At 35.8% G+C, this 14,735-nt stretch overlaps 1 protein-coding gene across 2 annotated transcripts in view; it reads right to left on the bottom strand.

Annotated features, from left to right (window-relative positions):
- Positions 1-14,025, bottom strand: part of GOLPH3L (golgi phosphoprotein 3 like) — a 45,958-nt gene extending 31,933 nt beyond the window's left edge. Inside the window, exons 1-3 of one of the 2 annotated variants that reach the window (XM_081307072.1) lie at positions 13,856-14,025; positions 13,277-13,413; positions 11,814-12,008 (exon numbers count right to left, since the gene is read on the bottom strand). In XM_081307072.1, the coding sequence (XP_081163198.1) occupies positions 11,814-11,996 (183 nt within the window). In that variant the 5' untranslated portion in view covers positions 11,997-12,008; positions 13,277-13,413; positions 13,856-14,025. The remainder of the gene's footprint in view (positions 1-11,813; positions 12,009-13,276; positions 13,414-13,855) is intronic. The other variant, XM_081307071.1, reaches the window with a different exon arrangement.
- Between the last annotated feature and the right edge of the window lie 710 nt (positions 14,026-14,735).

Below are 14,735 nucleotides of genomic sequence, written 5' to 3' on the forward strand. Positions count from 1 at the left end.
TTTGGCCTTAAAAGTAACTGCCTGGGGTTGGGGCTGGGGCTGGGGCTGGGGCTGAGTGGTGGAGCGCTTGCCTAGCATATGTAAGGCCCTGGGCTCAATCCCCAGAACCACATAAAACTAAATAAACAAAATAAAGGTATTGTGTCCATCTACAACTAAAAATATTAAAAAAAAAAAAGTAATGGGCTGGGTGCAGTGACTCATATCTCTAATCCCAGCTACTCAGGAGGCTGAAGCAGGAGTATGTCAAGTTTGAGGATAGCCTGAGCTATTTATTTATAAAAAATAAAAAGGTCTGGGGATGTAGCTCAGAGTGCCCCTGAGTTCAATCTCTAGTACCCCAAAACAACAACAAAAATTTATTTAACAGAATCCTGTGAAACCATTAAAATGTGGGGTATGTTTATATTATTGATATGAAAGATGTCTACATTATTTATTTTTACTTTTGGGTTACCAGGGATTGAATGCAGGGGTGCTATATTCCCAGCCCTTTTTATTTTTTATTTTGAGATAGGGCCTTGCTAAATTGCTTAGTGCCTTGCTAAGTTGCTGAGGATGGCTTTGAACTCATGATCCTTCTGCCTCAGTCTCCCAAGCTGCTAAGAATACAGGTCTGTGCCTGGCCTCCACATTACCTTAAATGAAAAAAGAACTGCAAAATAATTTGCCTGGTATGATCAATTTTTTGTAATTATTAATTTACAAACAAAAAAATCTCTAAGGATATATACTACAATTTTAACAGTAGTTATCTTTGAGTCATAAGATTATGGGTAATTTTTATTTTATTCTTTACATCTTTACAAAACAGATATATATAATTTACAGAGTGAAATGCACAGTTGTTAAATTCAATCCATTTTGGCAAATGCAGATATTCATGTTATTTATACCTTATCAGGACATTTCTATCACTCCAGTAAATGTTCGTGTATATAATAGATCTGTCTACATTTCTTAAACATATTCTACTTTAAAAATAATAAAAAGTAACAAAGATACTCTTAGGCAAAATTTTAAACAGAAGTAAAAATGCAACTCCCAAAAGGGAGAGGATAGGCTACCAATTAATTACTACCTTTGTAACCTCAAACCCTATGATTCATTATTTTTTTCTATTTGCTATTCTCACTTTGAACCTTTTGGACAACTATTGAGGAATTTCTTCCTCTCCTGTGTTCTTATAGCACTTTTTTAAATTATTTTTTTTTAAGTTATAGATGGACACAATATCTTTTTTTTTCACTTTTTTTTCTTTCTTTATTTTTAGTCTTACACGACAGCAGAATGAATTTTGACATATAATACATACATGGAATGTACATACATCAATCATATTGTCAATTCTATTCTGCTGCCCTTCCTATCCTCCTTACTCCTCCCCTCCTCCTCTCCTATCCTTTCTCTCTATCCAATCTAATGTGACACACTTTTTTTTCTTTTTCTCATTACAACATCATATATGTATTCTGTATAATAATGAGGTTCTCCTTCCATCTTCCGTGCAACTCCCCTTCTCCCTCTTTTTCCCTCCCAACTCTCTTCCCTATTTAGTGGTAGTCTTCTTCTCATGCTGTTCTTCCCTATCCCATTTTGAGTCACCCCCCTTATATCAGAGAAGATATTCGGCATTTTTTTTTAGGGATTGGCTAACTTCACTTAGCATAATCTGCTCTAATGCCATCCATTTGCCTGCAAATGCCATGATCTTGTTATTTTTTTAGTGCTGAGTAATATTCCATTGTGTATAAATGCCACATTTTTTTAATCCATTCATCTATTGAAGGGCATCTAGGTTGGTTCCACATTCTAGCTATTGTGAATTGTGCTGCTATAAACATTGATGTGGCTGTGGACACAATATCTTTATTTTATTTATTTATTTTATGTGATGCTGAGGATCGAACCCAATGCTTCACCCATGCTAAGCAAGGGCTCTACCACTGAGCTACAACTTCACCTTCACTATTTTTTATTTTGAGATGGTCTTGCTAAGTTCCCCAGATTGGCCTCAAACTTGTGATCCTCTGCTTCAGCCTCCTGAGTAGCTGGGATTACAAGTGTGCACTACCATGCCTGGTATCATTAAACAATTTTAATGACATTTTCTGAGGGTGAACTGCACTCCAGATGGCTATAAGTTATTATACAATTATTTCCAAAATCTTTATAAATCTTTGTTATAGGATGAACTATATCTCCTCAAATTTCATTTGTTGAAGCTGTAACCTCTAGTACTTCAGAATATGACTATCTGGAAACAGGGCCTGAGAAAGGGTGATTAAGGCCAGGTGGCCATTCACACGCCTATAATCCCAGCACCTTGGAAAGCTGAGGCAGGAGAATTTTGAGTTCAAAGCCAGCCTCAGCAATTTAGTGAGGTCCTAAGTAACTTTGTAGGACCCTGTCTTCAAAATTAAAAAAAAAAAAAAAAAAAAAAAAAAAAATATATATATATATATATATATATATATAAACAGGGTTAGGGATGTGGCTCAGTTGTAAAGCCCCATTCAAACCCTGGTACTTAAAAAAAATGTTTTAAATTAAAATGAGTTATTAAAGTGGGCCTTAATCCAATAGGACTGGTGTCCTCACAGGGGCAGAAATTTGAACACACAGAAAGATTAGGGATGCAGGCACACAGCACTAAACGTCTATAAGGCAAGGAGAGAGACCTTAGAAGAACCAAACTGTCATCTTTGATCTTGGATTTCTAACTTCAAGAACTGTAAGAAAATTATTTTCTGTTGTTTAAGCCACCCACCTGTGGTATTCAGATCTAACCAGTTATTATAATCATACTCTCACAGAAAAATCTAGAAGAGGACTACTTATTCATTTGGTCTTTTTTTTTTTTTTTGGTAAAGATGATTTTTTAAAAACGTGTGTGTGTGTGTGTGTGTGTGTACTGTAGGTGGACACAATACTTTTTTAAAAAAATCTTTATGTGGTACTGAGGATCGAACCCAGTGCCTTCATGTGCCAGGCAAGTGCTCTACCAATGAGTCACAAATCCAGGCCCTCATTTGGTCTTAAGCTTAACATACAAGAAAAAAGGGTTGAGGATGTAGCTCAGTGGTACAGCATTTGCCTAGGATGTTTGAAGCCTTTGGCCCTGGGTTTAATCCTCAGCATCATTAAAAAAAAAAAAAAAAGCGAGAGATACCTATCTACCTATATTATCTCTATTTAGTTTCTTCCTCATTCCATAAAGAGAATAATATATGCCATGAGTTCTAATTTATGGCTAAAGTGAACTGAAAATAAAAATGAATAGGGGGCTGGGGATGTGGCTCAAGCGGTAGCGCGCTCGCCTGGCATGCGTGCGGCCCAGGTTCGATCCTCAGCACCACATACCAACAAAGATGTTGTGTCCGCCAAAAACTAAAAAATAAATATTAAAAATTCTCTCTCTCTCTCTCTCTCTCTCTCTCTCTCTCTCTCTCTCCCCTCTCTCACTCTCTCTTTAAAAAAAAAAAAAGATGAATAGGGCTGGGGATGTGGCTCAAGCAGTAGCGTGCTCGCCTGACATGCGTGCAGGCCGGCCTGGGTTTGATCCTTAGCAAGTAAAATAAAGTTATTTAAAAAATGACTTATTTCTATACTAATCCTTCTGAAGATGTAGTTATAATTTAAATTATTTACTGCCTCTAAACATTTTTCATTTTTCAAATTGGGTTACTTAAACTTCTTACTTACTTGGTCCTGTTGCCCTTTATGATCAAAATATCTAATATGAAGAAAGGAGAAAATAATGTACAGAAATTTCATATTACTACCTTCTTAATATCCAAAGTAACAGTATGGAATATTAGATGTAAAAATAAAACTAAAAAAAAAAAATCATTCAGAATTTTTTTTTTTTAAATTTTTTAATATTTATTTTTTAGTTCTCGGCGGACACAACATCTTTGTTGGTATGTGGTGCTGAGGATCGAACCCGGGCCGCACGCATGCCAGGCGAGCGCGCTACTGCTTGAGCCACATCCCCAGCCCAATCATTCAGAATTGTTTGTAATACTTTCCCCTTCCCTCCCTTCATTCCTATGTACTTTCTTTTCCTTTCCCTTTCTTTCTTTTGCACTGCGGGTTGAATGGAGGAGTGTTTTACCAATGAGCTATATTCCCAGTCTTATTTATTTACTTGGCAGTGCTGTGGATCAAACCCAGAGGCTCATGAATACCAGGTAAACACTCTACCACTAAAATATAATCTCAGTTACCTTTTTATTTTTTGAGACAAATTCTCACTAAATTGCTGAGGGCCTCACTAAATTGCTGAGGCTGTTCTTGAACTTGTAATCCTCCTGATTCAGCTTCCTTAGTTGTGGGATTACACGCATGTGCCACCATGCCCAGCTTTTTTCCTTTTTCTCACGTTTTTATTGATTGATTGATTGATTGATTGTAGTTATAGATGGATAGAATGCCTTTATTTTATTTGTTTATTTTTATGTGGAGCTGAGGATGGAACCAAGTGCCTCGTGCATGCTAGGCAAGCACTCTACCACTGAACTACAGCCCCAGCCCCTTTTTTCTCACATTATTATTATTTTTTTTTTAAAGAGAGAGTGAGAGAGGAGAGAGAGAGAGAGAGAGAGAGAGAGAATTTTCAATATTTATTTCTAGTTCTCGGCAGACACAACATCTTTGTTGGTATGTGGTGCTGAGGATCGAACCCGGGCCGCACGCATACCAGGCGAGCGCGCTACCGCTTGAGCCACATCCCCAGCCCTTTCTCACATTATTGATGGCCACTTAAAATCTTATGGAATCCCCAAATCTCTTTCCAAGAGTGAGCTTTGCTAGGGTATTAAAACATCTGAACAAGAAACACATGACTGAGACTTAAAAAATAACTTGTAACAAACAGTACTGTGGAGCACAATCTTTTATGTTAATAGGAGGCATAATTTAAAATCCATATGAAGTTACCCAAAGAGTTGAAATTCTTGGGATCACACTAAACAATTAACAACCCTAAACAACTCTCTCAGGAAGAAATACAGAAAAATTCATAATACCTCTTTTGCAAGCATGTCCTTTGTTAATCTCAGTCAGTTTTAATGTAAATTTTACAAATTATTGCCCAATGAATCATATTATTTTGACTCCCATAAAGAGAGGATGATACTTGCCTTCTAGGATTAAGCATGATATGGTGCAAAAACATAAAATATGAATAAGGAGACAAGAGAGATGAAAAGGCTCAGTAAGTTTAAAGGCTCAGTGGTTACAGTCAGAGCCCAAATTTAAGTGGGTGGCTTTGTCTTAATATTAGTATCAGATATTTTAGAACGGTATGTATCTTGGAGTTGGGAAGAACAGGGAGAGGTTCTTAATTATATAGCTTAAATTATGTTTTTCTACTGTCAAAATAAGATTTAAGTCTCCCAGTTTATTTCCTTTTATATATATAGTAAATAATTCTTTGGAGTTATATGGCTGGATAAAACAAAGAACAAAACAAACGTTCTTTTTGTTTTTCAATAGTTTGTTAAACACAAAATATTAAATAAAAAAACCTGACAAACAAGTCCTTCTGGTACATTTGCCCAGTCACAATGAAAATAACTACTCATAAGATTTATTATTCATATTGAGCAATCAGGAAACTAAAAGGTAAAACCAGGTAGTGACCTAAATTAAACTTTTAATCCTTTAATTTTAATAAAATGCATTAGGACTGAGTCAACTTAAGAGGAGCAATTTCTTCATCTATAGGCAATAATTAAAACTATATTGACTTATTGTAACTTTTAGAATGTTTTGGTTAGTTCACTGAAATTTTTTTACCAGTTTAAAAGTTTTTACTTCTAATCTCCCATTGTAATAAATGATGATGGACTATAGCTGATAGAGGATTGTCAGTAGCTTGAAAAAGCATAGCATTAACACACTTTATAATTAAACATAAAAGTTTTACTCAGTCTGTTTTATCATTTTTTTCTATATATGAATAGTGGCATTGTTTGAAAAAATGTGACAGGTACAAGGATATTATTAACAGTAGTGTTCATAATGGATTCCTGAGTGTCCATTAACCCATAGAATAAATGAATAGTATTATATTAATATAATGAAACACTGTATCCCAATGAACCAGATTACATTAAATTATATACTACAATATGGGTGAGTCTCACCATTGACCAAAGGAATATATAACATTATTAACTCAATAATATAAGTTTAAAAATAGGCAAAACTAGGGCTGGGGATGTGGCTCAAGCGGTAGCGCGCTAGCCTGGCATGCGTGCGACCCGGGTTCGATCCTCAGCACCACATACCAACAAAGATGTTGTGTCTGCCAAGAACTAAAAAATAAATATTAAAAATTCTCTCTCTCTCTCTCTCTCTCTCTCTCTCCTCTCTCACTCTCTCAAAAAAAAAAAATAGGCAAAAAACTAAATATATTCTTACACACACACAGAGACACACACACATACATTAAAACTACGGAGGTGGAGGAGGCTCGTGGTAGAGCACTTGCTTGGCATGTGTGAGGCCCTGGGTTTGATCCTCAACATCACATATAAATAAATAAAAGATTCAATGATAATTAAAAAAATATTAGAAAAAAAAACTACATGGAGGGGCTGGGGCTGTAGCTCAGTGGTATAGCACTTGCCTAGCACAGGTGAGGCACTGTGTTCTATCCTAAGCACCATATAAAAATAAATAAATAAATAAAGATATTGTGTCTCTCTGTAACTTAAGTAAATAAATAAAATACAAACTATAAGAAGGTGGGCAACATGTAATTAGGGAAGGGCATAAGAGGAGACATTGGATACTGATATTGTTCTGCTGCTAGTTTTTTTTTTTTTAAGATATTTTATTAGTTATTGATGGACCTTTACTTATTTGTCTACACGTGGTGCTAAGAATAAAACCCAGTGCCTCACACATTTGAGGCAAGCGCTGTACCACTGAGCCACAACCCCAGCCCTGTTTTTTTTTTTTTTGGGGGGGGATTGGATTTCTACTAGTAGTTACATAAGTTACATCATTTAAAGCATTCATTGCTTGTGAGGCAATAATATTTATATTAAAACTCTTACCAAAACTAAGCAATACCCTGTCTCAAAATTAAAATAAATAAAAGACTGGGCCAGTGTGGCTCAGTGGTAAAGTGCCTCTGGGTTTAATCCTTGGTACAAAAAAAAAAAAAAAAAAAAAAAAAGCCAGGTGCAAATTCATAATAGCTAGACTGTGGAACCAACCTAGATGCCCTTCAATAGATGAATGGATAAAAAAAATGTGGCATTTATATACAATGGAATATTACTCAGCACTAAAAAATAACAAGATCATGGCATTTGCAGAGAAATGGATGGCATTAGAGCAGATTATGCTAAGTGAAGTTAGCCAATCCCTAAAAAAACAAATGCTGAATGTCTTCTTTGATATAAGGGGGGTGACTCAAAATGGGATAGGGAAGAACAGCATGAGAAGAAGATTACCACTAAATAGGACGAGAGTTGGGAGGGAATGGGAGGGAGAAGGGGAATTACAGGGAAGATGGAAGGAGACCCTCATTGTTATACAAAATTACATATAAGATGGTATGAGGGGGAAGGAAAAAAAAGAGAGAGAAATGTGTCACAGTAGATTGGGTAGAGAGAGGTGAGGGGAGGGGAGGGGAGGGGGGATAGGAAGGGCAGCAGAATATAATAGACACTAGTATGGCTGTATGTATAAATGTGGCTGTATATAATCAATGTGATCCTGCAATCTGTACACATGGAAAAATAATAATTCATACCCCATTTGAATCAAATATATGATATGTCAAGATCATTGTATTGTCTTGAGCAACTAAAAAAAAAAAAAAGCCAGGTGCAGTGGCGCACATCTCCAATCCCAGTGGCTCGGGAGGCTGAGACAGGAGCATTGTGAGTTCAAAGCCAGCCTCAGCAAAAATCGAGGTGCTAAGCAACTCAGTGAGAACCTGTCTCTAAATAAAATACAAAATAGGGCTGGGGATGTGACTCAGTGGTTGTGTGCCCCTGAGTTTAATCCCTGGTACCAAAAACAAACAAACAAACAAACCCAAAAAACCAAACCAAACCAAAAAAACTCTTACCAAAAATAACAATGATAAATAAATAGGTTCCTGGTTTCAATGGGAATAAATCTGTTTTATTTTAGTCAGGAAACTATTATATTTTCTCATCTATTAGACTGAGGTCAGTTATTAAACCAAGATAATATCTAATTTTAAATATGCTTGAAAGGTTAGATTCTTCAAAGTTATATTTAAATGAAGGCCTATGAAACTAACTCTAGGTGCAGAAACAAAAAACTATTAGTATCTAGAAATTCCCCTCATGTTCCTTTCTAATCTCTAACAACCTTTTCCTTCTCCCATTCCCCACACAAAAATAACAACTATCTTAACAACTACATTCATCCTTTCCTTGCTTTTCTTTGTAGTTTTACCACCTAAACACACAATGCCAAAAAATTACAGTATTTTGAATTTCATATAAATGGAATTATTCACTATGTATTCTCTTATGTCCGGTTTCCTTTATTGTGTGAGACATAGATGTTGTGTAACAATGTTCATTTTCATTCACTATTAAAACAAATTTATAGGTCAGGCACAGTGGTGCACATCTGTATTTCCAACCACTTTGGAGGCTGAGGCAGGAGAATCACAAGTGCCAGCCTCAGCAACCCAGTGTGTCAAAAATGAGAATTAAAAAGGGATGAGGATGTAGCTCAGTGGTAGAGTGCATGCCCAGCATGTGTGAGGCTCTGGGTTCAAATCCTAGTATTGCTTATTTCTATCCATTCTGCTGTTGATGGACATTTAAGTTACCTATCTTTAAAAAGTATTATCTTTTGTCTTTTTAGCTAGAAGCAAGTTTCTTGTGGGCAAGGACCTTATATTAAATTTTTAAATTTTTTTTTTAGTTGTAGATGAACACAACACCTTTATTTTGTTTATTTACTTTTTTTTTTTTTTTACATGCTGCTGAGGATCAAACCCAGTGCCTCATACATGCCAGGCAAGTACTCTACTGCTGAGCTACAACCCAGCCTATTATATATTTTTCAAATTTATTTTGGTACTGGGGATTGAACTCAGGGGTGTTTTATCACTGAACTATATCCTCAGCTTTTTTTTTTTTTTTTTAAAGTACAGGGGCACTTGACCACTAAGCCACATCCCCAGACCCCCTTTTTTTCTTCTTGTATCTTATTTAGAGACAGGGTCTCACTGAGTTGTTTAGTACCTCACCATTGCTGAGGCTGGAGGTGAACTTGTGATCCTCCTGCCCTAGCCTCCGGAGTCACTAGGATCACAGGTATGCACCACTGAGCCCAGCTCTTTTTGTTTTTTATTTTAAGACAGGGTCTTGCTTAGTTACTTAGGACCTCAAACTTTCAATCCTTCTGCCTCAACCTCCCAAGCCACTGGGATTACAGGTGTGTGCTACCACCCCCAGATTTACTTTAGTATTTTGAATAATGATAAGCACATAATGGGTATCCTCAATTACATTAAGTATTAACTAAGCAAATAGGCTAATAGTTTGGGAGATGAGTAGAAAATAACTAGAATTGGAAATCAATTTAATATATCTAAAGGTATAGTTATGCAACCAGCATTTTGTAACCAGTAGTACTTAAATAAATCAGAAGGTCTGACCTCTCTTATTCATCTAAGTGTAAGTATTTATCACCTTTTTTCAGATGTGGTGATGCATGCCTGTAATCACAGTAACTCACAGGACTGAGAAAGGATGATCACAAGTTCAAGACCAGCCTCAGGAAATTAATGAGGCCCTAAACAACTTAGTGAGATCCTGTCTCGAAATGGAAAAAAAAAAAAAAAAAAAGAATTTATCATCTCTTATGCTTGCTGAGCCAAATGGAAGCTATAATTTTTTCAACTGTCTACAAAAGTAAAATTAGAACAATTTAAATGGTGGTTAATTATTATCCGCCCATTTTGTACAATAAATCACCCATATGCTAAATAATCACTATGATGAATAATAAAAACCATAAAGTCTAAGAAACAAATGTATTCCCAAGTCATGAAATAAATGTAAATGTGTCAAAATATACTCTACTGTCATGTATATATAAAAAGAACAAATAAAATAAAAAAAGAAATATAAAAAAGAAGAGATTTTACTAGATGTGTGTAGCGTTTTCTAGTTAAGAACAATTATCGAAGCCAAATTTAATATTTTTCTATGTAAAGTAACATTTTACTTTTTTATAAATTTTCGTGATATTTTATCAAAATTTTCTTGCAAAGGAAAAATATTTAAAATATTACATCTATATGCTTTTTAAAAAATATTTTTAATATTTTAATTTTTAAAAAATATTTTTTAGTTGTTGATGGACCTTTATTTTGTTTATTTGTATGTGGTGTTGAGAATGGAACCTAGTGCTTCATGCATGCTAGGCAAGCATGCTACCACTGAGCCACAACCCTAGTCCCATCTATATGCTTCTTTATGTGGGAAGAGTGATGGGAAAACATAGTAAAAAGTTAAATTACAAATAGAGGATAATGTACACTACTAGAAAAAAAGCCAGGAATTTTTTTTTTTTTTTAAAGAGAGAGTGAGAGAGGAGAGAGAGAGAGAGAGAGAGAGAGAGAGAATTTTAATATTTTATTTTTTAGTTTTCAGCGGACACAACATCTTTGTTGGTATGTGGTGCTGAGGATCGAACCCGGGCAGCAAGCATGCGAAGCGAGCGCGCTACCGCTTGAGCCACATCCCCAGCCCAGGAAATTTTTTTTTTAATTTCTAAAATTAAAATAACCTTCAACTATTGATTTAAATTCTAACAATCCACAGAAGAGAACGTAAACTATTTCTGCTACAAAAAACCTACTGGTAGCCAGTGTGGTGGAGCAACCTGTAATTCTAGCGGCTTGGGGGGCTAAGGCAAGAGGATTTTGAGTTCAAAACCAGCTCAGCAAAAGTGAGGCACTCAGCAACTCAGTGAGACCCTATCTCTAAATAAAATACAAAATAAGGCAGAGGATATGGCTCAGTAGTAGAGTGCTCCTGAGGTTCAATCCATGGTACTAAAAAAGAAAAAAAAAAAAAAAAAAAAGCCAACTCATCACCTATTTTTCTGTAAGATAGCATAATTAACACACATTTTTGTCTTTTAAGAATTTTTGCGGGCTGGGGATGTGGCTCAAGCGGTAGCGCGCTCGCCTGGCATGCGTGCGGCCCGAGTTCGATCCTCAGCACCACATACCAACAAAGATGTTGTGTCCGCCGAGAACTAAAAAATAAATATTAAAAAAAAATTCTCTCTCTCTCTCTCTCTCTCAGTCTCTCTTTAGAAAAAAAAAAAAAAAAAAAAAAGAGTCAGGGCATGGTGGCACACACCAGTAATCCCAGCCACCTGGAAAGCTACAGTGGTAAACTGCCCCGTCAAAAAAAAAAGGAGGGTCAAGGAGGTCACCCCCAACAAAGAAGAACGTGTGGGTTCTCTTTCTTATTTTAATAAGAGGTTACTATTTCACCATGAAAGTGACTTTGGAAAGTACAAGTACAAAACTTAACACTGCATTATCCTTTCTTATATCCTCTACAATTTTGTAATTAAATTATACTTCAAGTAATCATGCTTCTCGATTTTACTCTCCAAGTATATCAGACACCAACTTAAATTCCTCCATTTCCAAGATGATTTGATTTCATTTTTAAGACCAATTTAGTCAAAACATTAATAAAAATATTTCATCAGATTACTTCCTAGTACATTCTAATATTTCAATCTTTGAGACAGCCTAGCAAATGTAACTGCATTACCTCTTTATCTTTTAGTCCCAGGAGCAATACTTCTTCCATAAGGGTGAGGCGAATATCCTTAGAGTCTCCAGAATCTTCGTTTTCTGGACTCCTCTCTTGATTAGTATCTTCCTCACTTTCTACCTTCTTTTCAAAGTTCTTGCTTATTTCAGTGCGACGGGTTCGGTGAGTTAATGTGGTCATTCTCACTTGTTTCTGGAGGGAATAATGAAAAAATCCATATATGTGCTTATGCAAATAAATACAGATATTCATTCATACATACTAAAAGTGTATATGAATAGAAAATATTTATAAACTTATAGAAGAAAGTAATGACTAGAAAAATTGGGTGTGAGACACAATATCTTTTCCAACTGTTTTACCAGATGGCAATGACAAGAAATCAAATCAATAATTCTAAAGTCCTATAGAAATGATCACCGTTTAAATGTGGTTATTTTTTATGCATAAAACTATAACTCAGGAGGAAATGTCCAGTGATACTCTTCTTCCACAAGATGGATCCCCACGTTAAATAAGACAAAATAGCAAAAAAAGATGAGCATTCAGCATCTAAACGAACATAATAATTTATTTAATTTCTGAAAACATTCAATGGTACTATATCATAAAACGCAAATAAACCGAAAATAAAAAACGAGAAAAAAATAAATAGAAATATGTGTTTTAATATTTTCTTCCTGTACCCTAATGACTTATTTCATGCACTTACTTTGGAGACCACTAGGCTAGAGAATAACATTCAGAAAATCATGTGCAATAATTTCACATGGCCCTAGTTAGCCATCTTGGGAGTACACAAATAGCTGCTACCAAAAAACACTAGCAAAAATGTTTAAAACATTAGCGAATTCTTTCTCATTTACAAAAAAAGGGGTGTTGGGATATAGCTCAGTGTTAGAGAATGTACTAAGTTAGTGAGTTCAAGGCTCTAGACTCAATCCCCAATATTGGGGAAAAAAAATCAAAGCACATATCTTTTTTTTTAATACCATGCACTACAATTGTTTAAAAATTTTAAATCATCTGTGGTAAAGTTTACAAGTTAGCCTATTTTACTTTATACAAATCTAGGTGTCAGTTTTGAAGATGATATACAATAAATATTAAAAATCAGGCATTATATTAAGGTATCTTTCAGATCAAAAGAAAAAATAGTATTTAAGAATTGTTAATGACTAGATCTGGTTCTACCTTCTAGCAATATTTCCCAATACTCTTAACATGTACTGCTGTCAAATCTTTTCTCAAATATGTCTCATGCTTTTTTTCTGCCTCTGCTCCTTTGTCTTGCTGGGATTCCAACCCTTTTCCCTTCCTCTCTATATTTACCCATTCTTCAATTACCTACTGCCCCACCAGGAAGCCTTAAGTGAACCTCTCTCTATTACCCATATGCCCCATGGCCAGAATTGTTCGTTCACTCCGCTGTACTTTCACAGAACTTTATTTATACTTACTTCCTTTAAAGTATTTAATATAGTTTCTCTTTTGGTATGGCTGTCTCTCAACTGTAAACTTCTTGAGGGCAGGAATAATGTCTTCTTGGGTTTTTATATTCTCCATAGCAACTAGCACAATGTCTTTAACGTTGTAACTGCTCAATAAATATATACTGATTAAAACGAATACTCAGAAATGCATGAGAACATTTAAAATAGAAATACAAATGAAGTGAGTTACAAAAGATCCTTTGTACAAAAGTATATTTCAAATATAATCTTTGATGGGAGATGAGAAGAATAAAGGAGGAACAGAACCATAAAATAAGTGCTTTAGGGCACTAACTCTTTCTGGCACTGAATTGGGATTAGTTCCTAACCCAATCCAAGAAACTTTAAACCTTCAGGGATGAAAAATAAAGGGGAATTTTCTTTGAGGAATCAATTTCCCTTGAACATTTACTAGTTAAAAATCCTACATGAAAAAACAAATGGCCAAGAATAAATAAATGAATAAATATTTAAAACCACCCTGTCCCCATAAAATTTTTTAAAAAAATTATTGACGTTAGGAAATTTAATTTTCCCGTTGCTTACCTGATGTTACCCCTGGGTTACAGTTGGACTCTGGCTGCAGCTTGTGCTCTATTTCAGGAGGACACCTGTTTTCCCCACCCCACCCCCGTCCTAGTAGGTGAAAAACTTCTCAGCCACGCAGAGAGCACAAACTTCCTGATCCTTCGATGCAGAAAGGGAATAACACATCAGCTTCCTCAGGATCACTAGGCAACCTACCTTGGTGTTTCTTCATTGGACCAATCAGAAACCCCCAAGGTTGATTCCAGCCAATCGGAGCTTATGAGGGGAGGCTCTCCCCAGGCTATTGTTGCGATCCAGACAAACATCACCAAAAGGAGGCAGGTTTGGGTTCAACCTGACAGCTGGTCAATCCAATGAAGGAACCTTGGTAGAAGAGAGGAAAGAGAGCTGCGCTCCCCACACCCACTAAAGTGGCCAATCAAAGCGTCCAGTGAGCTAACAAGAGCTGCCAATCGTAAAAGGTTTCTGTTGGGCATTTTCAATGTAGCAGGTGTGTTAAGAGTAGTAGCGTATACTGGGACAATTGGATGAAAAGCATTGGTATCCAAGCAATAAAGCTAAGACCGAGTAAAACGTTTTAAAATTGGGTTGTTTTCTGATAGCTTAACCCTAACCTGACTGTTCCCAGAAAAAAACTGATCTGAATCGGTTTATAGAGGTTTATTTGGTTTACATTTAACAGGTTGGGCACATTCCTAGCATGGCTTATATACCAAAATTCCCTATTCAGCGCTTGTTACTGACAAGCCCATAGCCAATGAATGTTTTTGGAATATGGCCGCTGAAATTACAAGAGGCTAACAGACTTAACTCTTCTTTTTCTAAGGGAAAGGAAATCGCAAGACTGGAACTAGGTCCCAGGTTTCTTATTAAAAGC

Source organism: Spermophilus citellus (assembly GCF_964194105.1).
Source record: "Spermophilus citellus genome assembly, chromosome: 9".
Classification (NCBI taxonomy): Eukaryota; Metazoa; Chordata; class Mammalia; order Rodentia; family Sciuridae; genus Spermophilus; species Spermophilus citellus.